Below are 26,829 nucleotides of genomic sequence, written 5' to 3'. Positions count from 1 at the left end.
ACATATCCTTTTGTTATTGATTTTTGCTTCTCTTCCAGACTGTTCTTAACTCCATAATATTCATATTCCCAGTTGTTCTCTTCTTTGACAGATTCACCACCATGGATTCAAGTTCTTCTATCCTGCTACTTATTTCTACTAGGTAGGTCATAAATTCTGCCATTTGTTTCCTTCTCACTTCTTTAAAGATTCTTATTTCTCTCTTGAATTATTTGGGAACATTCTGCTGTGTTTCTGTGCTATCCTGGGAATACAGAAGGCCCTGTTTCATCAGGTGTTGGTTCATTTTATTTTTCTTGCAATATATTTAGATATGTTTATAGTCATTTAGATGTCTTGACAGCCATTTTCTCTTCAGTTTTCATTTATCTGCCTGTTCCCTAGGATTTTACCTGAGTTTTATTTGAGATCTTTGATGGTTTTAGGGTTTTTTTCTCCTTATATTCCTCTATCACTCACTTTCTCTCTCCATTCTCTATGGTGATAGGCTTGCATCTAGAGGTTGAAACTAAAAACTTTCTCAACCTCTTCTCATATCTGAGAATTCACATTTTCCAGCCTCAGACCCTGCCCCACGTGGCTTCTGGGGCCAAAATTAGTCCTACCTAGACACAAACTTCCATTCTGCGTTATCCCCATAAGCTGCCACACTGCCAAAGTCTCTCCTGCCCCACTTCTTTAGTTTTCTGGATGAGTGCAGCCACCCCAGGCAGAGCTTGACCCCAGCCTCCTAAACTTTCCCCTCCTGATGGAGCAGCTGGATAGAGTTGAGGTATGCCTATTTATTGCTACCAAATGGTGGAGTGAGGGTTGGGGCAGGGTATATAGTCCTATTCACATAGTCATTGTGGAAAATCCACTTTTCCCCTTGAGCCTCTGCTTTCTATTGCGAAGTAGTTATCTTCCCACTTTGGGGGATCTCTAGATTGACAGTAATTTTTTGATACTGGTTGTTCTTTGACTTATCTCTCCAGTTTTGTTCCTCAAATTCAGGCTTGTGCAAGGACCACGCTCCACCTTTGCTGCGCTTTTGGTTGGCATAGTAAGCCCTACTGCTCTTACTTGGGTTATTTGGTCATTATACTGACCTCTATACCTTGCAAGCTTAGGACCCCTTTATAATGTTTGAAGTTCTGAGCAGTGGAACTCCAGGGTCCTCTTTAGGCTCTATAGAGTTTTTAGGGATATTAGAGCCCCTGGGTCTGGATTAACTCAGTATGGTTTCTGCTGTTTCCCAGCACTTCCAAGGTCTCCACCTTAGGCTTTCTCAGACAGCTATTCACTTTCGTTCATAGGCACAGGCATATTTATTAAGCATCTATGTGCCAGGAACTCTAAGCACAGAGGGGGGTAGTGCAAATATAAAGAAAGACATTCTCTGCCCTCAAGGAGATTAATCTAATGACAACACTCTGAAAAGCGGGGAAAAGGGCCTCCAAAGGTATCCAATCCAGGAGCACAGTGAAATCAGAGATGTCCCAGAATAGTGCAGCCATGTGAGAAATGAGATTTACTGAACTGTATTTCTTCCTTAAATGGAGGTTTTGGAATGTCTGGCCTTACCCTTCAATCAGAGAAGTAGAGGGTAATGAGACAGAGTACCAAGGCTGATGGGATCTTACAGGATAAGGTGATTATGACTATGATCGATTTTTTTTTGTGGAAGTCACTTCCTGTAATTTCTCATTGGAATTCCTGGTTGTTATTCAGTCTAATGCAAACTTAAGGTTTTTGCTGGAATAGGTATGTGGAAGCTTGGTGTCTGCTTCTGTTCAGGCAGCCATCTTGTTCAAAATTCCCTTTGCCTAGATTTTAGCAACTTCTGATAAAATATTGCATACTATTACTGCAGAGGAGATGGAGAGATGCGAATCAGAAAATAATGCAACCAGATGGATTAAGAACAGTCTGGATAGGTAGACTCAAAGAAGTAAATGGGTCAAAGTCAGCATGGTAGGAGGTCTCCAGTGAACAATCCCAAAGAAATCTGTGGTAGGCCTTTTCTTGTTTAACATTGTTATCAATCATTTGGATAAAAGAATTTCCTCACGAAATTTCCAGATCATATAAAACTTAGAAGAATAACTAATACAGGGGATGACAAAAGCCAGAATCCAAAATAGATTTGACAATGTAGAGAATTGGGCTGAATCTCATAAAATGAAATAGGATGTCATGAACGTTCAAAAAAATGAACTTCACATATATAAGATGGAGCATGAATAGATAACAATTATTCTTAAAAAGATCTGGAATTTTTAGTGGATGGCAAGTTCTATATGAGTTAACAGTATGATGTGGCAGCCTCATGCAATCTTCACCTACAGTAAAAGGGGCATCAAGGAATGAGGAGGTGATAATCCCATTATACTCTGTCCTCGTCAGATCTCATCTAGTGTATTGTGCTTAAGGGATATGCCTTCATTTAAGTCATTCTTTTTTTTTTTTTAAATGGTTTTAATTATACATAATTATACATAATATACATAATTATACATAATGTAAGCGTGCCTTGGATTGGTTCTCATATTTATGCATCTACATTATGTGGTTATTTTGAATGTATTTAACTATGATTTCTTCCTGAATTTTTTTGCAATTTAGAAATATTAGTGATTTTGCAGATTTTATATACTGTTATTATACTGAAAACATTGTCTCAGTTATTTTCTTTGCCAATTTTCTTAGAATTTTTAAGTATAATTTTTTTTATCAAATAGGGATAATTTCATATTCCTTTTCCAATGTTTACAACTTTAATTTCTTTTAATTATCTTATTGCTATGGCTTGCCATTCTAGAACTATGTCAGGTAACAATGAAGAGAGATGGCATCTTTACTTTATTCCTATATTTATTAGAAAAGCTTGTAGTGGTTTTCCATTGTAATACTGTTAGCTATTGGTTTTAGATAAATTGTTAAAATCATATTTAAAAACGGTCCATGCCAAACTCTTTAGGATGTTTAGCATCATTGAGTGTTGTACTTATAAATGTTAATTAGTCATTTAAAATAATTACAAAACGTATAAAATACTTGGAAGGCAATTTACCAATTCACATTGAAACTATGACTACTAATTATGAAACATTCTTTGCAGATATAAAGACAGACCTAAATAAATGGAGAAATATTAATTGCTCATGGGGAGGTAGAGCCAATATAATAAATATAGCAATATAATGCCAAGCCAGTCAAACTATTTAAGGATTACTTTACAATGATAGAAAAAAATAATAATGAAATTCATCCAAGAAAGATGGTTTATTAGCACCTGATCTTCTGGACTTCTTGAAATACAGCTCTGAAACAAAGGTTATTTTTTTAAAAAGCCCATTGTGTTTTATAAGGAACTACTTAACTACTAGGCCTTTAAGCCCAAAATCATTCTGGCTTTCATAGAATGGCTAATAACAGGTCCAGCCTACACCTCCATGGCACATTGTTTTGGTATGGATGACTCAGAATGAGTGTAAATAGCAACTGTTTTCTATTCTGGCAAGAAATTCAGAGGGTCTTTCCCACTAAGATTAATATCTTTAGGATGGTAAATTGAGCCATCTTTTTTTCTCAATTTTTACCTAACCCTTAGTCATTAATGGGTGCGGTCTCAGAGAAACTGAGACCAGGGAAAGAGCTTAATTTAAACAGGCCAAAGTCACGCACTGCATCCTGGGCCATCACCAGTCGTCTTGACCTTTGTCTTATCACTGGACTCCAATGACTCTGGAGGAGAGAGCCAAGGCTGACAACTTTACACAGCTCTGCCTCACTCAAAATCCAACTCATGTTGAAGTCTCATGATGTCAATGGTACTCTTCAAGAACAAAGGACAAACAAGTACCAGATTTCAAGCAATATTACAAAGTAATAATCATTCAGTTTGGCACTAGTTAAGAAAGAGAGATTGATCAGTGAAACAAATTAGGCATATAACATACATAAACAAATAAATCTAGTAGCCTAGGGTTTGATACACCAAATATCCCAAATACTAAGGGAAGACCTCACTAAACAACAAAAACTGCCAGGAAAACTGGACAGTAGCAGTCTGGCAGATATTAGATTTAGGACAACACCATATACCAAAGAATAGCACCAAATAGATACATGACTTAAATAAACAAAATGGAGGAGACTCAACTAAGAAATTAACTTTCAGATCTTTGAATAGGGGAAGAGTTCATGATCGAATAAAGGACAGAGAGAATCACACAAGATTAAGTAGACAATTTTTGATCATGTATAATTTAAAAAATTTTACACAAATGAAAACAATGAAGCTAAGAGCAGAATAGAAATAGTTAATTGGGGTGGGTGGGGGGAAATCTTCAAACTAAGTTTCCTTGATAAAGTTCTCATTTCCCAGACATATAAGGAAATGATTCAAAGGTACAAGAATAAGAGACATTTCCCAATTAATAAATAAATGGTAAAAGGATATGAACAGTTTTCAAAGGAAAAAATCCATGCTATCAACAATCATATGAAATATGCTCAAAATCACTAATAATCAGAGAAATTCAAATTAACTGAGATTCCATCTCACACTCATCATGTTGTAGAGAAAAAAAGAGGGGGGGGAATAAATGTTGATAGAGTTGCAAGAAAGATGAAATAGTCATGAGAATTTCAATATATCAGGAAAAAATTTTAGAGCACATAAGAGGCAAGTTGATACATCTTGACTATCTTGGTCTGATGGCTCTACTGGCTGAGCAGAAGAGTCCAGAAGCTCTGCTAGCAAAGACTAAAAAAGTGGATAAAAAAGTGCCTGCTGCTTAAAGGCACATATCCAAAACTCTGCTAAATGGTACTGACTCAGCTTTGGAAATCATTAGCAAGCAATAAAGGTTGTTCAGCACTCACATTCAAGTGAGCTATGGATAGGAATAGTATGGGAATGTATACATCCAGAAAGATCATTATCATTGTTCTTCTTTCTTTACTGAGAACACTAAGCAGATTTAGAAAATGAATATGTCTATGATTGCCAATGAAATAGGGAGATCATACTTTATCTTATCCACATTCCAAAGGAACTGAAGTTCATATTGGTATTGTGCTTGAGAGTAGAAACAAGACATAACATGCTACTATAGAATCACAGACTATGATTTATTACTGTGTAATAGTAATTTGACATTACATTCTCAACAATATTACAACAAATGAAGTAAAATAATTCAAAGTTTTCAGCTGCAATATATATATCAATTTTTCTAATTTTAATATAAAAGTGAGATTTTTAAAAAACAGATACAGAACAAAGTGAAAAAGCTTTAAGATTTCTCTTTACTGTACAGTTAGGAAAAATTTTTTTTTACAGATTTATTAATAAGGAATACCAAGTGTATCCATCACCATTTGAATAGCTTGCAGAGGATTCACAATTTCTTGCATATTATCTTTTCTCAAAACCCAATCTGGCTTTAATCTGTGGGGAAACGAGAATCAGGTATTAACAAAGAAATATCATAAAAGGTAGAAAAATTCAGATCAAATTTAAATTCTTACCTTGAAACTACTTTGGTTCTTACAGGCGTTGGTGGAATAAAGAAGTGTCCATTTGTGGTATTCATCTTTTGTTTAGTGATTATCCTTTCAGCACACATTTTATGCTTACGTGCTGTAAGTTTATAGAGACTACAAATGCGGTTAACAACTTTAGGTCTGCTTCGGCTATCCTAAAAAAAATTAGCAAACAAAATTTATATTGATTCAGAATGAAACAGTAATAATTAAACAATATGTTCTGCAACATTTTTCACGGATCATTCACCAGTTAACAAAAGATTTACTTAGCTATAACAGAGAAAGGATATTCAATAACAATGGGCCCACTTGTTTCCATATGGAAAATGTGTCAGGTTAGTGGGGCAAGGTGTGGTAACTTGAGTGATCTCAGAATTGAACCAAGTTAGAAGGTCTTTGAGTCTAATTCATAGGCCTTAGAGGACCACGAAGACAGATCCATAAGGCCAGAGGCTATCAGATAGCTGCATCCAAGGAAGTGTAACTTAAGCCTCAGTCCCCTGGGACAATCAAATTCCAGGGACAGAATTGTTATTCTTCAGGGTAAAACTAGACTAACCTATATTTCAGGAGTAACCTTTTTAGATAGTGGTCTTACCACTAGTAATAAACCGAACAGAAAATGAAAACATGTGCAAGAAATCTTTTACATTGTCTCTGGCTAGAACATAGAATACAAGAAATATTACATATATAATAAGCCTGCAGAAGTAGGTTGGCATCATAGTGTAAAGGTTTTCCAGTGTCAAACCAAGGAGTTTTTATTTTATTTTTACAAAACTGGGAGCCACTGGGGATTTTTGAGCAGGAGAGTAATAAGGTCACAGTTTTCCTTTTATTATACTTATTTGGGATATACCCAACTAGTAGAATATAAACTTTGTAATGGCTGTAATGTCATTTTTTAACATCTAAAACTCAAGTTTGTAGTACAATTTCTTATAGAAGACTAGCCACTTAGGAGATGCTTATTTAATTTTTACACACACACACACACACGTTAAAAAAAAAAAAGCAAGCAAAAAACCCCCCAGGAAACACATTAGTGGGGGAAGTAGACAAGACTTACAGAAGCCCGCCTGGAGGTCTTCAACAAAATAGCCAACAAACAGCAAGTCTTGGTGAAAATACTTCCACCTTTATCTGCAACTTTGTCACCAGATTTTTCCCGATATGTTTGCAAAAGCTCCAATAATGTATCTATGCAATTTTCTACCTCATAAACTGCTGGGGCTGTTTTTTCATACTTGAAGAAAAGTAAAAGACATTAGCAGTCACATTAGTCAACTTCAGAAATATTTACATTAAGTCAAGTAAAACTGAAATAAATTATCAGGCTTTAAGATAAAAAAATAAAATGTTAAAATATGTGGAAATAAGAACTTGGAAGTAATAAAGAACAAGCTTTTAAAGCAAAGAATATTTAGTACTTTTTGAGGCAAATTTTCAAAAAATTAATATTGCCTATTATCAGGAATACTACATTAGGAAGTGTTAGCTTTAATAAGAAAGAATACATAATTTCTATTATCTAGAAGACCATAATATAGTTTTAATATTTATAATTATTATATAATATAAATATCATAACTATTATTAATATAATATTTAATATGTTTTATGAGTTAGCAATTTTCAGGCTTTTTGTGTTGTGGTATTCAGGTCAGCATGCTTTACGAGACATGAATATCTTATTTTTAATACAATTTACAGATATAATCCTACCCCAAAATGGAAAACACACACACACACACACACACACACACACACTATAAGATTCTTAAGCAGAAAAATGCTCAAATTTAGGCCAAAACAGGGAAAGTATTTTCTAATAATTTTAAGCAAAATTAGTTATTTAGTAATGAAATTTAAGTTCCATTGAAATGTTTTAAGGGGAATCTGAGAAAAATGCCAAAAGGCAATCAAACAAAAGTACTTTAATAGGTAGATTGCTCAACTTAGAAACATTTCACTAACGTCATGTAAGATAAAAGTACCTTAGCGACATTAAGTAAAACTTGCACTGCATACGTGATGACTTCCATACATGGGATGCTACGGTTGCAACTTAGAATCAAAACAAATATTTTGGCAATTGCTCCACTCTGAGCCATATTTTCACAACAAAGAGGGGACAATCTGGTAACAACCTCTAAAAAGGAAATAGAATACATTTGTATTTAAAGCAGAATACAAGAAAATTCACACTAACAATTACTTAAGTACTGAGATTTTCAAACATTATATTCTTTTTTTTTTTTTTTTGCTTTTTGGCTAGGCAATGGGGATAAGTGACTTGCCCAGGGTCACACAGTTAGTAAGTCTTATGTGTTTGAGGCCAGATTTGAACTCGGGTCTGACTCCAAGGCTGGAGCTCTATCCTCTGCACCACCTAGCTGCATCGTAACATTATATTCAGGAAAAATATAGTGTGTTTATTATAGTAGATTGTGAGACTGGAACTCAGAAGATATGGGCTCTAAACTAAATTTAAACAGATTCTATGATCATGCACATGTTGGTTAAACTCTTTGTACCTCAGTTACCTCATGTGCATAATGGAGACAATAATATTTCCTTTGCTTCCTTCATGGGATTACTCTGAGTAAGTGTTTTGTTAACTTTAGAGTGCTATATAAATATAAGTATAATAACACTCAAAGTCAAAAGCAGAAGTACTTCCATTTCAAAAGAATCAACTTCCTAAGTACAAGAAAGAAGGAAGGAAACAAGCAATTATTAAGCACCTGCCTACTATGTGCCAGGCAATATGCTAAACACTTTACAATATTATTTCATTTGACCCTTACAACTCTGGGGGTAGATGCTACATAAGATGAGGCAGATATGGCTAGACAGCACTTTGCATGGGGGAAAAAAAGCACTATAATGTCAATGAGAAAACTGTGTGATATAGAAACCCCAACCCCCTCCATCCCCCAAATCCCACCCACCAAAAAAAGACTAATTAAATCTTACACTTCATTAGAGCAGGGAAGGGATAAATGGTACTGTACTATGTCCTGGACAGACCACGTCTGGAGATTTGTGTTTACTCCCGGGCACTATGGTAACAGCAAGATGAAAAGTATCCAAAAGAAAGCAACCAGGATATTGACATGAAGGACTTTAAGTTCATGATACCTGAGAACTGGATGAAGGAACTAGTAATGTTTAACCTAGAGAAGATGGTGGTAAATGATAGCTCGCATGCAGTACCTGAAGAGCTGTCATGTGGAAAAAGGGATTGGAATTGTTCTGCTTGGTCCCAGAAGGCTAAACTAAGAAATATGGGTGAGAGGCAAATTTTATTTTAATCTAAGGAAAAACTTCCTATCAGTTAGAGTTATATAGAAGGGGAGTGGGCCATCTGAGGAGGCAGTAGGTTCCTTCTCATTGGAGGTCCTCCAGCAAGGAGTGTAAGATCACTTAGCAGCCAGCTAGGTTTTCATAGATCAAATGAGATGATATTTGTAAAGCACTTAGCACAGCGCCCAGCACATAGCAGATGCTTTATAAATGTCAGCAATAATGATGATGGTAATGATAATGATGGTTGAATGGAATCCCTTCTTCAGAGAGGGGTTGGATTATATTGCTTCTGAGGTACCTCCCAATCTGAAATTCTTTTTTTTTTTCTTAGTGAGGCAATTGGGGTTAAGTAACTTGCCCAGGGTCACACAGCTAGTAAGTGTCAAGTGTCTGGTCTGAAACCGGATTTGAACTCAGGTCCTCCTGACTCCAGCGCCGGTGCTCTATCCACTACACCACCTAGCTGCCCCCCCAAATCTGAAATTCTACAACCATTTCTTGAAAAGAGAAAATGTCTACTTATCCATAAGAGACAAATGTTGTTATAATGCATTATCTATTACAAAAACAAAAATAATTAACCTAGATGCTTTAAGGCTTCAAGAATGTATGACAGATGCTTGTATTTTAAAAGGTAATGAATTGCCAGTGCAGTTCTTTTATACAGCTTATTTTCTTCTCGGCTCTTTCTATTTACTTCTTGTAGGCTTAGTCGGATGGCTTTAATCTCTGAAAAGTCGTTTTTCTTCCTCCAAGAATATCCCCTCCATAATGCCTTAAAGAGATTTGAGGTAGGGGGGGAAAAGATTAATAGTATCAAATTGTTCTTCTAAAGTTAAAAGTTTACATCTAGATACATACTCACAAAAAGGAAACACAGTGAATCTAGAAACTGCTTGTCAATTCACTCTTATTCTAAGATCTCAATTCAGTCTATGTTACTAAGAAAATAATCCATTTAATAACCCCCTCTTTTGGAAATAAGAAGTCCAATTACTCTAAAGGATAGATGTGACACTGTAAGAGTATAATTCAAGAATGCTGGCGAGCACGGTAGCACACACCTGCAATCTACACTGGGAGGCGGAGGCTGGCAGGTCTCTCGAGCTCACAGTTCTGAGCTGAAGTGGGCTATGCTGAGTGGATGTCTATCCTAAATTTGAAATTAATATGGCGAACTTCTGGGAACGGGGAACCACCAGGTTGCCTAAAGGGGGGAGGATAGGACCAGGCAGAAACAGAGCAGGTCAATGCACCTGATCTATTCAGTAGTTGAATCATGCCTTTGAGAATTACTCACACTTCCAGGCTAGAAGAGATAAGGAAGACACACTCTTTAAAACGTCTAATGCTTTTAGAAATTCCTTTGCTCATTTAATTTCCTACCTACTATTCATTTAGAGGTATGAAAATAGATTTTCACTTTTCACAAAACTGTTTAATCTTTCAATTATGTTATTTTCATGTGTGTTTTTAAAATTTCAGAGGTATTAAAGAAATTTGAAGTATCTTCAACTAAAAAACCCACCAAAATCTGGAGTTACCTGAATTTTAGAAATTCCATTTTTAAGTTTTTCTTCTCGTCTACGGAAGAGGAAATTACGTGCTGCTCTCTGAATCACTGCTGCAGCTCTATTTCTTCGAATACAATACTCTTCAGTTGCCTCTTGCCCTTTTACGATATTCTGACAGTTCTGAATATGTATCTTTTGTTGTGCTCTTGCTTGGAAGCATCTCTGTTTTGCATTAAAAAAATTTTTTGGAACACACACACACAGATTCACATGTACATGTGTCTAAACAACATTAAGAGCTATTTGTTTCCCAAATAATGCTGATCATTACATTGACAGCGAAACATTAAAGATTTTGTCTCAGCATCAGCCTTTGGAAACATTTAAGTGTTGATTGACTTTAAAAGAAACATTAAACAAATTACATAATTTCTCTTTTACGTGAAGACTAACATGGATATAAATGACTGAATTGATACTCTTTCTAGTTTCCTTCAATGCTACATGAAGTTGTATGCTTTCTGAATTTTAAAAGCAGAAGTGATAGTAAGTATGCTGTAGCTGAAAAGGAAAGTATCCTATTTTGGGCTTTCTACTCTTAAAGTCTAGGAAAGAAGAAAGTATTAACATATTTTGAAAATTAATACATATTTTGGGTTTTTTTTCCTATACTGCTTCAATCTAGAATCAGTTATGCCAAAATAACAAGAAATCACAATTGGCTTGGAGATTAAATAAAATTAATCACTTAGCTCAGTAATTTAATTTACATGCAATAATAAAAAAAAATTTTAATCAGATATTGATAGATTTGTTGTGAAATATTTCTGGCGATATGCTCACATCTAATAATAACACTTCTAAGAATTTTAATATGAATATACAGCACATAATTTAAGAAATTCTAATGGAATAGTATCAATATTTTAATTCCTACAATTTACTATGAAGAACAGTTCAATATTCTGATTATACCATATGTTTGTTGCCTTGTAGTCTTGTGGGGTCCTATGATTTTTCCCCCCTTAGTCTGAAATGAAAATAGCTTCTAACTAGTATTTTCTCAAGTAATTATTCCTTTCCCAGGGAAGCGTTTCACAAATTGAAAGCCAATGTTTCTGGGTTCCCAACAAAGCTATTTTTACAAGGAACAAGGGCAATGCCACAGGGTCTGTATAGGTAGAATTCTAATGAGCTATCTGTTTTTCAAAGGGACTGGCCATCAACAAGCTACATAAATAGTATGTACCAATTTCCTTGTTTTTCTTATTGAGTTTTAAGACTTGCTGTAACAGTAAAAGGAAACGTGTGTGCATACATATGTGTGTGTGTGTGTGTGTGTATAAGATTTGCTCTGAGTGATATGGGGGACAGTGAGTGAATTTAAATTCATGTTTGTGATAGCTACAGATATATTAAATAATTCAATATTTCCTAAAAATTACATCAGTGGGATATTTTATCTTAAAATACTTACCTTCTTCCTCACTAACCAACCACGAACAAGAGCTTGTATCATGATGATAGCTTTTTTCATTCTTATATATTTTATTCTTTCACATTTTCCAGCCTTCCTAGCTCGAAAATGTCTTTGTAAGATCACAGAGGCAATTTTCAGCTGAAGAAAGTTCTGTCTTCTTTTATAGCCTTGATAAACTGCCTGGATCAAACAGGCTGCTCTATGTCTCTACATTAGGCAAATAATGACATTAGTAGGCATATGTCAATATAACTGAAGATTTTCAACCTCAATAAGTTATTAAAATTAAAAATTAAAAAAAATTGACTGAGGGACGTAGAGCTGTGACTTAAGAGTAACATTTATTTCTATCTATGGAAAAGTAACAGCACTTTTGTTTTCAACTATGTCCGCAGTTAAAAACTAAGATTGGTTCAGAATCAATAGTCTATGACAACTGAATCACAGGGTGACCAGGCCCTCAACTATTCTTTCTCTATCACTCTTATACTAATATAAGGAAGGAGGTTTGAGAAGAAAGCAGAGGAATGGACTTAAAATACATATGAGAAATATTGAATAGGACTGCTAAAGACAAAAGATTAGAATGGCCTGTAAATAGCTATGAGAAGCTAATTCTGATCACAGTATGCTGAGCAACTGGCTCAGTTTTCCAATACCTCAGATCCTTCCTGATCATATATGACAGTACAGATAAAATTCTAGAAATCAAGTCAATTTCTGCTACAAAGTGTTAATTTTTTTTTTTTAAATTTAGTTCTTCAAAGTAAACATTACAGGAATATCTTCTCAAGAAATTACAAAAGTACCAGGAACAATATAATGAAATGAAATGAAATTAGTTTAGGAAGTTACTATCCTTAGAGGATTGCATTTTTGTTTTGTTAATTACTGCTTAAAATAAGTAGAAAACAGCATCTTTTAATTCTGTCAACTAATTAAATTTTGAAGCATTCTAATTTGTAGGGAGAGAAATTACTTGTGTATTTGTCAAAAACTGTTGTGTCCAAAGAAACAAATTTTTAAAGTCTAAAAAATAAATAATTTGATAATGAAATAATGAGACCATTGACTATGGAGAGAAATATTTTTGTTATATTTTGCAAAGGTATTTTACTTGTATACCTTTAGCATCTAACTTATATACATCTGATTTATTATTTGCTCTTCTAAAACAAATGTTGACTGACTCCAGAAATAACTTCAAGCTTAGGTTCCAGTGAGCCATTTCTGAATTTTGGATACCTTTATATAATGTGAGCATGTCTTTCAAGACAACTACATTTATATACATAGTGATTCTGTGTATAAAGAGAATTTTAAATTGCACTTCAGAGGTGTGAAAATTAAAGCACAGACTTATGTTGAACACTTACTTTTATCATCTGATTTCTAATGCAACATCCTCTATAAGCTGACTGAATTTTGATTGTAGCTTCTCTGATACATAGGAAGCATTCACGAGTCTTCTTTGCAACAACAGTAGCTCTCCACCTTCTCTGAATAGTAATTGTTGAAAGTCTCACGTTCAAAAACCTAAAATAAGCTACAGTGATTATTAAATTCCTCCTCCTCAAACTGAACTTCAGCCATTTGATTAGTATTTGTTAATAAGGGCTTGCTATATGGACAGCACAGTATGACTACGGGGGATTTAAAAAGGAGAAAATATTATCTCTTGAGGAACCTACAATGGAGTTGGCCGAAATAGACAAATAACACAGAAGGAACTAGAGAATGAAAGAAAATTAAAACTAACATGGTAGCTAAATTATATATAGTGCTGAGAGGAGTATATAGATCAAGGGAATAACAGTCTGTGGAAGGTCAATAGGGGAAAGCTTTTACACAAGATAAATCTTGAACCAGATCTTGGAGGATGATTTATTGAACCAGAGAAAGAAAAAGCAAGAGAGCACTTCAGGTAAGGAGCATTATAGATTTCTGACATTAATGATCTGATAAAACAGAACACGAGAAATATTATTTTGGCAGCTATGGATAGATTGGACTGAATGAAGCAAGGAGGGCTGACAGGTAGGGAGACCACCAAAGAAATTACTGTAGTCATCCAATCCAGAAATCCAATAATGAGAGGTTGGACAAAGTAAGTGGCTAAAGAAATTAGGAAGTAAAGATCAAAAATGTGTGAAGTATTTCAAAGGAAAAAATAGGATTTACATGAACCTAGAAAGAAAAAGAGGTCAAGGATAATTCTTAGATTATAGGTGTGATGGTGTAATAATAATAGGCAAATGGGGAAAGACTGCTAGCTTGGAAAAGAAGATACAAGTTTGACATAAAAGTTTTAAGTATTGTTAGGAAGTCTAATGAACGTATACTATAGGTAGCTAGAGACTAGAAAGAGTGTATGGAATGTTCAAGGAGTCCTAGCACCTCTGATGTGAGGGCTTGCTGAACCCTTTTCAGGGCTGCTCATCCACTGTTAGTGTCTACCTTTACCCAACTTTCACCTGTGACTCCAAGAAACTGTAGCATACTCAGTGATCACTCCCCAATAAACCATCTAAACAGATGGGTTAAACCAGGTTGAGGGTCACCAACAGGCCTCAAACCTGTTGGTGAGTTAAGAGGATGTCTACCCTAGGCACAAGAACACTTTCCCCAGCAGAATGGATGGATAAGAACAATTTGCCCCAATGGCCATGAAGGCAGCTGAAGCAGGAGCTATGGAACACTCAGCAGATCATCTGCTGAATCCTGGGCCACTGCCAGTCAATTTTTTTTTTTTAAAGGCAATTGGGGTTAAGTGACTTGCCCAGGGTCACACAGCTAGTGTCAAGTGTTTGGTCTGAGGCCAGATTTGAACGCAGGTCCTCCTGACTAGGGCTGGTGCTCTATCCACTGTGCCACCTAGCTGTCCCTCATTGCCAGTCATCTTGACTTTTGTCCTGCAACTAGACTTCAATGGCTGACTGACAACTCTGTGCAATTCTGTCTCACTTAAATCCAATTCATATGCAAGTCAAGACAACACCCCATGATGTCATCGGTCCTTCTCAAAAACGAAGGATGAACAACAACAAGAAAGAAGCTGAGAGATCAGAATTAGAGATGCATATGGTAAGTTATTTTCATAGAAGTGATAGTTGAAACTTAGAGTGGATAAGCTCCTCAAGTGTTTATAGATATGGTAAACAAGAAAAAAAAAAGGTTCAACCAACAATGTAGGAGGTTTTAACTTAGGTATAAAGAAGAATTTTCTTCTGTGAAAGCTTTTGGAAACTGGAGGCATTATTATCTTTCAGAGCTGCTTTAAATGAGGTGGCATCACAGAGTGAGAAGAACAGACAAAATAAATTTTAGGAGGGTGGCCAAATCAGCTGATTTAATTTATGAACACACACACACACACACACTTCAAATCTGGATTTTGAATCAAAAGATAATGTTTGTACATGTCAAATATTTTTGCATTTTTTCAAAAAAAGCATATCTAATGATTATTGTTCATTTATCACTGAACTTAGCATAGTGCCTGGCACATAGTAGGCACTTAATAAATGTTTATTGAATTGAATAAAGGCATTAAAAAAAAGAATAGAGAAATTCGTTAGGGGAACAGAAGAAGAGGTCCAAAGGATATACTAATTTAGCAATTTTATGAAGCTAATTCTTACTTATAAAGAGCATACAAATACAAATACAAAGAATGAAACAATCCCTACTTGTAAAGATTTATAGTATAGTATATAGTATATTTATAGCATATATTATATATGTAGAAAATGATACTTAAGCTGCATCTTGTAGGGAAGGAAGGATTCTATGAGGAGAGCAACAAGCGTATTGCAAGCATGGGGATGGCTGAAGCCAAGGCATGGAGATGGAAAATAGGACATCATGTGTGAAGAACGAAGAGAAGGAAAGTTTTGCTGCATCTTGGGAGTACAGGAAAGTAAATTATAAATTTACAAATCAGGGTCCAGGACACCTAATTTGAAACATTCAACAGGCAGCTAGAGATATGGGATTTGGCTCAAGGGAGGGGTGTGTGTGTGTGTGTGTGTGTGTGTGTGTGTGTGTGTGAAAAGGAAAGAAAGAAAAAGAGAGAGAGAATATTGATACATCAATAAACAATTATTAGCACTTACTATGTGCCAGGCACTGCGTTAAGTGCTGGGTATACAAAAGGAGGCAAAAGATAGTCCCTGTCCTCAAGGAGCTGACATCTAATAGGAGAGACTACCTATCTTTCCCTTTGAAATATTTCATTCATTCATTCATTCATTTATTTATGTATTTATTTATGTATGTATGTATTTATTTATTTATTTATTTATTTATTTTAGTGAGGCAATTGGGGTTCAGTGACTTGCCTAGAGCCACACAGCAAATTTATATATATTTTTTTGTTTTGTTTTTTTAATTTTTTGGTGAGGCAGTTGAGGTTAAGTGACTTGCCTAGGGTCACACAGCTAGCGTCAAGTGTCTGAGGCCAGATTTAAACTCGGGACCTCCTGATTCCAGGGCCAGTCCTCTATCTACTCTGCCACCTAGCTGCTCCCTTTGAAATCTTGCCCATCTTTTACATCCCAACTCAAGTTGCAACAACCTCCTCCAGGAAGCATTCCTTAGACTCATTATAAATTACATACTCCACCCCCAACCCTTTAAGTCTAATACCTACAAGTCTCTGAACACAGTGCATTTTGATAATCGCTTGTTGAATTTTATATAATTTTTTTATAATGAAAGAAGTGCTACCATGAAACAGAAACTGATCAGCCTTTACTCTTTGAGAGAAGAACATTCTGGCACAGGAATAATGAAATATGGCGTATAAACAACAATCAATGTAAAACAGACCAAAAGAAGATCAATTATTATCTTAAATATTCTCATACAAACATATATACATCCTCACGTATGAATGAGTAAATGATACTTTACCAGATCCTCTGTAATTTAGTATAGAGGAAATTTTGAATGATATGAACAGCTTTTTTCAAAGCTAGATATTCTTTGCGGGCTTTGTAGCATCTGAAACTGGCTTGGATTTTCTGGGCAGCTCTCACTTTACACAAGAATTGCCTGGCTTTATATCCTCTCCATACAGCCTATTAAAAAAAATGGAATACATGATCAATTTTTCAACTCATTTCATGGAAAAAATAGTATAATACACAGATGACAATAAAGCAAATAAATCATCTGTATCATACATGATCCCACTTTTATCTGACCTAGAATTCCCTTTAGAACATCCTAACAAATGGTCATCTAGCCCCTGCTTAAAGACCTGTGATAGTGAGAACCCATTACTTTCTGCAGCAGCCCATTCCACTCTTGGATACCCTATTTATGAGGAAATTTTCCTTATGTGAAATTGAAATTGGCCTCTGCAACTTCTACCCACGCTTCACAGTTTTGTTTTCTGAAGTCAACAGAAACAGTATTCCACATGACAGTTATTCAAATACTTGAACACAGCTACCCATTATTTCTCCAAACTAAGCATTTCCAGCTTCTTCAGACAATACAGTAGGGTTTCCAGTGCTCTTGAATTACGGTTTCTCTTCTTAAATTTGCCAACATCCTTTCTAAAATATGATGCCCAGAACTCAAGGCAACATTACAAACACATGCAGAACTGAGTAATGATGACAACATTTACACAACACATTTGGAACATTTGTGGAGTGCTTTGTAGAGATCATCAGAGAGGTTCAGTGACAGACAGTTTGTTAGAGGTAGAAGTTAGTACCCAGGTCCTCCTGCTCTCAAAGCCAGCACTCTTGCTAAAACTACATGAGTTCTAAGGGGCTATTGCCTTCTTCTGATGAGAAAGGCAGCAAGTAATGCCAGGCAGAGAGCAACAAGCCTGGAATCTGGAAGACTTGCGTTGAAATACTGCCTCAGATGCTTAACTAGCTGTGTGACCCTTTTTGCCTGTCTGTCTCAGTTTTCTCAACTGTAAAATGGGGGTAATAATACCACTACCTCCCAAAGTTGTTGTGAGGATCAAATGATATAATAATAGTAAAGCACTTAGAAAAATGCCTGGCACATAATAGTTTAATAAATGCTTGTTCCCTCCCTTCCTCCCCTCTGCTTCTCAATCTGGCCACTGATTCAACAAGAATTTATTAAGTATGTACTCTGTGTTAGTCACTACAGATAAAAAACAAAAATGATCATCTATTGCTTTAAGAAATTTAAATTTTAGTGAGAGAAAACAATAGAAATCAAAACATGTACAGATAAATAACTACAAAATATATCATCATCATAATAATAATAGCTAACATATAGTGCTTTAAGGTTTTCAAAGCACTTTACACTTTCACCCATTCATTTCATTCTCATAACAAACCTGCCAGATAGATGCTACTACTATCCCCATTTTGCACAAAGAAACCGTGACTGAGTGAGGTTGACTTACCCACAGTCATACAGCTATTAAGTGTCTGAGACAGAATTTAAACTCAGGTCTTCCTGCCTCCAAGCCTAGGGTCCCACCCACTCTTCCACCAGCTGACTCTAAGGCAATACAGAGTAAATAATGGGGGCAAAGGCACTAGTAACTTGAGCTGGGGAGGTAGGGATAAGGACAGACAGTATATAGGAGATGGCACGTAAGTGGCCCTTAAAGAGATCTAAGGCAAGTTAGCACAGGAACTAGAATGTTGTAAAGAGGGAAAAGCAATGAAGGCCAGTTTGGCTGTTACAGAGCTTGAGAAAGGGAGTGGTAATAGGGATAAGTCTGGAAAAGGAGGCTGAAGCCTGAATATGAAGGACTTCAAATGCCAAATAGAGGAGTTTGGATTTTATTCTAGAGGCAACAGGGAGATATTGGGGTATCTTAAGCAGGCAAATGACAGTACAATCTGTGCTTTAAGATTATTAGTCTGGTAGAGATGTGATAGATGGAAGAGAGAGAATTAATGCACGGACACAAATAAGGAAAATACTGCAATAGTACAGGCAAGAAGTTGGCAGTTTTGTGAGTGAAGAAAAGAGGGGAGATACAAGGGAGAGAATAAAGGGCCTGGAGAAGGGATAAAGAAGAGTTGAGGATGACTCAAACCTTGGTAATTGGAAGAATGATCATGCCCTCAACAGAAATAGAGAAGTTATGAAGAGAGTTAAGTTTTGGTGGGGAAAAATAAGAATTCTATTTTGGATATGTTGGGGAGGAAAAGTTGGGGGAGGATCAGGGAAGGACAAACGTTTATTAAGGGCCAGCTATGTGCCAAACACTGTGCAAAGCACTTTAAAAATATTTTCTCATTAAATCCTCAAAATAAACCCAGGAGGTGATATTATTACTCTCATTTTACAGTTGAGGAAACTGAGGCAGGAAGCGGTGAAGTGACTTGTCCAGGGTTCTATAGCTAATAAGTGTCTAGCTGGATTTGAACTCAAGTCTTCCCGATTTCAAGCCCAATGCTCTATCCACTATGTTACCTAGCTGAGTATAGGGCTGTTGAAATTGCTTCTGTTAACGCAACCTAAGATTACTTTGGTTTTTTTGACTGTCAGGAGACACTGTTGACTTATGAACTTGCAGTCTACCAAAATGCAAGGTATTTTTCAGATAAACTGTGGTCTAGTTATGCATCACCCACCTTGAGCCTAGAGTATGATAATTTTTTTTTAAAGATTTAAGTCCACTGCTCTAACCTGTAGAAAGTTTTACATGCAGACTCTATAATCCTTTATTAGCTATTCCTCCCAGCTTTATGACATCTGTAAATTTCATCAATATTCCACCTATATTTAAATAGATCTGAGATCTTGTCAGTTTGGGAGATCACTCTAGTGTTGAAGATCATAAACCATATGTGCTTGCTTGTTCATGTCTCCCAGAAGTTTACTAGAGTTGGGAGGGAAAGGGAGGAGGTTCAACCCAAAGCACTGGAGGCCTTCCTCACTTTTTCCTGACATCAGGAGGATATTTCCGGCTTTTCACAAATCATCCCTCTTTCTTGTCACATGATTTGCCCACCTTCTCTTCCTGTTATCCAATTTCTGGTTGACATCCTTATTCCTGCCATCAATGCCTTCATTTAAATCACTGATAAGAATCTTTGATAACACACTTGGGTCATTCTCAGGAAGGACTCATCAACCTATTAGAGTTCCAGTTCAAATAGTCCACTGAAATGTCATCCAATCAGATATTTATTTAGGGTAAGAAGAATATAAAATACATTTAGAAGGGTTGATGAAATGTCAGCCATTGATATTCTAGCATAAATTAACGTAATGAGAGGCGGTAGTATTTGGGAGCCAGTGTGTTATCATAAAAGAGAAATGGACTGGGATCAGGGAACCTAGGTTGTAGTTCTTTTAACCCTAACCCCACTGCCTCTTGCCCAACTTTCAATAACTTACTATGTGACTCTGAGACAAGTCTCTCCGGACCTCCATCTTCTCATAAATAAAGGGGACAGAATTTGATGGTGTCTAAGGCATAATTGCCCTCTAACTTTAATTCACGATTCTATGACTGCTTTCTTCCTAACATTTGGCTGGGATAATCTGTATTGTGGGAATGGTAGTTTGATTAAGCAGGAGGAAAGAAGTCATCTTGGAAATTGGAACATTTTTAAGCATAAGAGGCATCTACCCAATCCTATATGCCAAAATAGAACTGTTGTACTTAACCAAAGGTTTTGTTAAATTTTACTATAATCTGATTTTATTTGGATCATAGGCTCTTGGCTTAGAGGAAGAATATGACCTTTACATCCAAAAATATTAATAGCAACTCTTTCATAGTAGACAAAATTGGAAATTAAAGGGGCCCACACCTATTGAGGAACGGCTAAACAATTTATAGTATATAACTGCAATGTAATATTAATGAGACATATGAAATGATGAAATGGATAGTTTCAGAGGACTATGAACCGATGTAAAGTGAAATGAGAAGAATTTTATATAAAGACAATATTAAAAAGAAAACAACTTAGAAAGATTTTGGAATTCTGATCAACACAATGATAAATCTCATACCAGAGGACTAAAGATGAAATACACTACCCATCTCCTGATGGAGAGGCAATTTTGATCATGGCCAACACAGGAATTTATTTTTCTGGACTATGACTATTTGTTTTAAGGATTTTTGTTCAAGAGGGAAGAGACGTGGAAGGGACGATGGGGACATTACAACTCTCCCAAAGTTAAGTGACTGTTCCAGTTTCTTTATACCTTTCTCTCCCTTAACATTGTCCCTTCCTTGCACACAATATTCCCATCTTTCAACTGCATGTATTTTCACTGACTGGTCCTCATACCTAGAACTGACTGCCTCTTTATCTCTGCCTCCTGACCTCTCTGATTTCCTTCAAATTTCAGCTAAAGTTTGATCTTCTGAAAGAAGTTTTTCTCGATCTTCCTTAACCTTGGTGCCTTCCCTCAGAGATTAGTTCCACTTTATCCTGTATAATCTTTTTGCACATAGTTGTGTGCATATTACCTCCCCCATTAGCCTGTGAGCTCCTTTAGAGAAAGAACCATCTTTTGCCTTTCTTTGCATTCTGAGTGTTTAGTACAGTGCCTGGTAGGTGCTTAACAAATGCTTGTTGATTTGATAACATCTGTGGCACAATAGTTTCTAAAATCTGTATCCTGATTTCTGATTTAATACTAATTACATTAGCATATCTTATTTATTTGAAACATTAAATGTACCCAACTATTACACCTCTAATACATTTCTACTTTTTCGTAGAGAAAGAACAGTGCATTTTAGGTCTAAGAACCTAGCTACAAACCTCAATTCTGCTACTTAATACCTATATGACCCTGAATAAGTTATTTACTTCTCTGAACCTTAGTTATCACCTATAAAATTACTTCAAAAATCACCTAGTCAAATTCCTACCTTCTAGCTTTAAATCCTATGGTCCAGTTTATTTTTTTTAAGGAAGTTAAATTTAAAAGTAAAATTAGAATAATATAAAGAGTTACTTTAAATAGAAGGTTCAGTGGAATGCTAGAGATTCACACTGTCCTGAAAAAAAAAAATATTTCTGATCAGTGTAGGTGAACTGAGATAGGAATAGAGACTAGACCTGTGATCTCATCAGTATAGAAAAGTCCTAGATGAGGAAGGTCTTTCTACAAATGCAAGTAAGCAAAGTCTCTGAAACTTAAAAGTCTTAGAAAGTTGCCTAGAGCACTGAGCGACTTATCTTGAGTCACAAAGCCAAAGGCTGAGGCAGGAACCAGATCCAGGTCTTCCACATTTCAAGGATAGCTCTCTATCTACCCTATCATTTGCCTTTCAGTAGCAGAAGTCTAGTGAAAACTAGTAAAGGAGTGGTAACAATCCTATTTGACCTATAAGCATGTAGTATAACTATATAGATTAGTTGGAACTCTGTCTTGAAAGAGAAAACCTTCCCAGGCATTCAAGCCACATTATCACAAATCATATTAAGTCACTGAAAGAGATACATGGATGAAACAATTATCCCTAGGTTTCTAATGAAGCAGATATAACCCTATCACAGGAGAAAAAAATGATAGTATTTTCTGAAATGCCATTTATAAATACCTGAATTTTTATGGTGCTCTCCTTAATTTTCTGAAACTTTTGCCGTTGAATAAATCCTTTCACTCTAGCTTGAATTCTTATAATATTGTTCTGGGTTTGTAAATCAACTTTCCTTTGGTATTTTGCAGACAAATATGCTCTATAATGATTCTCTAAAATCAGTGCTGATTTTCTATACAATATAAACTGCCTTCTGGTTTGCCACTTCCTCAAATATGCCTGTAATATGATAGCAGATCTTATTTGCTGGAAAAATTTTCTCTGATACATGGTCATACAAAGGAAAGACCTAATTCTTTGGTTGTCATCATTTTGCTTTACTAAATTTCTTGCAATCATTTCATGAAAAGTATGATGAGTTGTCCTTTCAGCTATTCTTTGTGGATATGCCACTTTTTGTAAAGGAGTATTTTGACAGGGTTTTTGCCAACTCTGAAACACAGCTGAGGCACCTTGAGCCACTTTAAATTGAATCTTTGTCCTATAATGACGAAATGCTGACTGTATTACAATTGCCGCCATCTCTCTCTCTAGCATTTTTTTAAATTCCTGTCGAGCTTTCATGCCTCTGAAAGCAGCCTGAATAGTTAGGATAGATTTTCGCGTCATTAAAAATGTGTTTTGCTCAATTTTTGTTTTGGAATATAACCTATAATGAGTCTGTATGACAATAGCTGCAGTTCTCATGGTCTGATAGGCAACTCTGGCTTTGTACATTCGGAAGGTGGCCTGAATTAGTATAGCAGCCTGATGCATATGGAGAAAATTCCTTTGTAGGTAGAGGCCTTTGTAAATAGGCTGTATATAAGTAAGTCCTTTGGTGGGTGCAGATGTCACAATGGATGCTCTGTCTCTCTGAAGAACTGTTGCTTCCCTAAGGGAGAGATCGCTATGGTGTACTTTAAAATGTTTTTGGACATCAACAAGAGATTGATGTTGTTCCTGTCTTTCTTTACTAGTCATTGTGGCCCCCAAAGCTGCCTGAATGCAAGCTGCTTCTTTCTTCATGATGAAACAATGCTGAAGTGCTTTCTTTCTCACTTTATTTGCTCTGTATCTCTTCTGTATTATCTTAGTAGCCCACTGTATATCTTGATAGTAACAATACTGTTTATACATTCTATAAGAGCTTTGTATTATGGCTGCTGCATGGTGCTTTTTCTGTAAAAGCTGACGAGCTTTCATTCCTGTATATGCAGCCTGGATTACCACAACAGAGTTGTGTTGCTTTAGATAATTTTCCATTTGTAGTTTTCTCTCCCTGTACACACAGGAAAGCTGCTGACTTATGATACAAGTACGTTTCATGGTTTGATATGAAACATATGCTCTGTGCCTTCTGAATGCAGCTTGGATAGTAGTAGCAGCCCAGTGCATCTCCTTCATCTTTTTCTTTACCATATATCGTCTATAATGTGACTGAAGAACAATAACTGCCTTACGTAAACACAAATATTCTTGAAATTCATGCCTGGCACAAACTGTTGCCCGATACTTTCGCTGAATTAAAATTGTTGCCTTCTTCAGAGAAAGGTATCTTTTTCTTATCATTGAAGACCTGAACCTCTTCTGAATGACAGTTGCAGCTAACTGCATTACTCTCAAGTGTTGCCTTGTTTTCATCCCCCGAAACGCTGCCTGAATGCAGACCACTGAATGTCTCATAACACTGTATTTACAAACACATATGTTTCTTTCCTTGATAGCACAATGCTGCTGCTGTAAAAGTTTAGTCGTCTTGCATAACTCACTCAAATACTTTCGTTGTGTGTACTTCCGATAGTATGACTGTATCACTGTTGCTGCAGCCTTCATCTTTCTTAATTTCTGGCGTACTCTTGTGCCTCTGAAAGCTGCTTGAAGAATAATGGTAGAATGCAGAAGTGTCAAGTAGTTTCCACGCTGTACTTTACCTTGACGATAAGCTCTGTATCTCACCTGAATCACAATAGCAGCCATTCTCATAGTTCTATATTTTGTTTTTAACTGATGCATTTTAAACACAGCTTTAATATAAGTGGCTGCCTTGTGCATGTGTTGAATTTGTCTTCTTACTCGTACACCCTTATAAACAGCTTGCATTTTAATAGTCGTATTCCTTAAAATAAGGTATTCCCAGCGTTGGCGGTTTGCTTTGAAAAGAGCACGATACCGTCTCTGTGTTGTGACAGCTGCGGCTCGAAGGGATGAATATTTCTTCCTGGCACTATAAGACTTATATTTAGCCTGAATAATTATAGCCGCCTTGTGGAGCTCTTTCATTTGTTTTCTTACTCTCATACCACGATAAGCAGATTGTAAAATGATCGTAGCTGTTTTTGTTTTTAAATATAGAGAATACTGTTTCTTTCCACTCTTGTAAGCCTTGTAATACCTTTGGATCTGAAGAGCAGCTGTTTTCATGGTTTTCCACTTCTTTTGGTATATATACATTCTAAAGCATGACTGTATGATGACAGCAGATTGGTTTTGTCTTTTAATTTGTCTTCTTACTGCTTTTCCCCTCCAAGCTGCTTGAAGCCTCAAAACAGCACAATAAAGGTCAGTGTATTCTTTGCACTGCTTCTTTTCTAAAATTTTTGCTCTAAAATGTTGTTGGATGGTCAATGCAGCATGTCTCATCAACCTGAATTTCTTCTGAGCTTTGACCCTTCTAAAAGCACACTGAATGACGACTGCAGCATTGTTTTCCCTTTGGACCCACTTCCGAACTTTCCAACCACGATAAATTGACTGAAGAAAAATCACAGCTGCTCTTGTTTTTAAGAATTTCATTCTTAGTTCATAACCAGTCTTATGTGCTCTATACCACTGTTGAATCTTGACAGAAGCCTTAAGTATGGCTTGATATTTCAATCTTTTGCTGTGACCTCTAAAAGCAGTTTGAATTTTAAGAGCAGCAGCAGATCTCTGCTTGAACATTTTACGGATTTTATAACCTCTATAAGCTGCTTGCAAGCAAACAACTGCCTTTTTTATTTCTAAGAATTTTTCTCTCTCATAGACTTGTACTTTGTATGTACGGTAATGATTCTGAATAGAAACTGTAGCTCTATAAACGCGAAGATAGTGTTGTTGCTCTTTTCTCATTCTAAAGTAAGACTGCAGCAAAGTAGCAGCTTTTCTCTGTAAACATAACCGCTTACGAACCAGGTGTCCTCTCACAATGGCTTGTAATTTAATGCAAGATTCCCATAATAGCTGATATTCATCTCTGTATTGTGCAGCATATATTTTGGAACGGTACCGTCGCTGGATACACAGCGTAGATTTTCTTAAAGTTAAATATTGTTTACGTGCTTGTTGCATCTTGATAAATGCCTGCAATGTTATTATGGCATGTTTCACTCTTAGAAACTTCTTTTTCATAATGTAAGCACGATAATATGACTGAATAACACAAGCAGCTCTTATTTCTCTACATAACTGACGAGCTTTCATTCCCCTGAAAGCTGCTTGAAGATGTGTAACTGCCTTGCGTGTTTGTAAATAGTTTGTCCTTTCAGTCCTTCCTTTCTGATAAGCTCTATAATGCTTCTGGATAGTCAATATGCATTTCTTCTTTTCAGTATATAAGTTTTGGGCCTGTATGCATCTGAATCTGCTCTGGATGACGATTACAGACAATCTGATGTGTCTATATTTCTTCATCTGTTTCTGCATTCGATACCATGATTGAATTATAATAGCTGCTTTTTCCTCCTTAGCTAGTTTCCTGACTTTCCATTTTCTGAAAGTTCTTTGCAACACTATGATGGCTTTGGTTTGCAGTTCTATTTTATGTCTTTTCCATCTTCTGAAAGCAGACTGAATTACCAATGATGAAGATTTGAGCATTTTGTACCTTTGTTGGTCTTCTTTTCTTCTCAAATAAGCTCGCCAATGTCCCTGAATTATAATAGCAGCCCAACGATGCTGTTTAAAAGCAGCCATAGCCACCGACATTCTTATTCTAGCTTGAAGAATGGTGGTGTAATATTTTAATTTCAGAAACCTTTTTCTAATAGAATATCTTCTCCAAAAAGCCTAAAAGAGAAAACAAAGTAAAGTAAATATGTACCACATTTTCATTTTTATTATTTCTAAATAGCTACCTTTTCCTACTTTCTGAAAGGCAAATTTTAAAGTAATAATCCAAATAAGCAAAGACATTCATCTCTCTAACCTATATCAAAATGTCGTAATGACATCGTGAACTATTAGTGGATTCTCTTTCTTTTCACTATGCCTAACTTCAAAACTATAAGAAAATGTAAATTTATTTCTCATATAATGTCAAAAAGTATAATGCAAGATCTAGAAATGTTTTTTTAACTCTGGATGGTATGGAATAATGATTATGACTCCTCGTAAATATATTTTTAATCAAATAATAATAAGCACGTAATAAGTGTCTTCTATGTTCCAATAATAAACTATCACTTATAATCAATACTATCATTCCTGGAATTGTT

General features: G+C 35.8%; 1 protein-coding gene across 3 annotated transcripts in view; it reads right to left on the bottom strand.

Moving 5' to 3' along the window:
* Nucleotides 1-5,159: 5,159 nt before the first annotated feature.
* ASPM (abnormal spindle microtubule assembly) overlaps nt 5,160-26,829 on the bottom strand; it is a 58,416-nt gene continuing 36,746 nt past the window's right edge. The window contains exons 18-27 of one of the 3 annotated variants that reach the window (XM_027843437.1): nt 22,376-26,401; nt 16,756-16,922; nt 13,218-13,377; nt 11,839-12,048; nt 10,392-10,583; nt 9,430-9,622; nt 7,533-7,687; nt 6,605-6,781; nt 5,518-5,687; nt 5,160-5,437 (exon numbers count right to left, since the gene is read on the bottom strand). In XM_027843437.1, coding sequence (XP_027699238.1) covers nt 5,335-5,437; nt 5,518-5,687; nt 6,605-6,781; nt 7,533-7,687; nt 9,430-9,622; nt 10,392-10,583; nt 11,839-12,048; nt 13,218-13,377; nt 16,756-16,922; nt 22,376-26,401 — 5,553 coding nt within the window. In that variant the 3' untranslated portion in view covers nt 5,160-5,334. The remainder of the gene's footprint in view (nt 5,438-5,517; nt 5,688-6,604; nt 6,782-7,532; nt 7,688-9,429; nt 9,623-10,391; nt 10,584-11,838; nt 12,049-13,217; nt 13,378-16,755; nt 16,923-22,375; nt 26,402-26,829) is intronic. The other 2 variants (XM_027843438.1, XM_027843439.1) reach the window with 2 other exon arrangements.

Source organism: Vombatus ursinus, unplaced genomic scaffold (genome assembly GCF_900497805.2).
Source record: "Vombatus ursinus unplaced genomic scaffold, bare-nosed wombat genome assembly UNPS02014909.1, whole genome shotgun sequence".
NCBI lineage: Eukaryota > Metazoa > Chordata > Mammalia > Diprotodontia > Vombatidae > Vombatus > Vombatus ursinus.
Note: the sequence above shows the minus strand (reverse complement) of the source record. Positions and strands in the feature narration are given on the sequence as shown.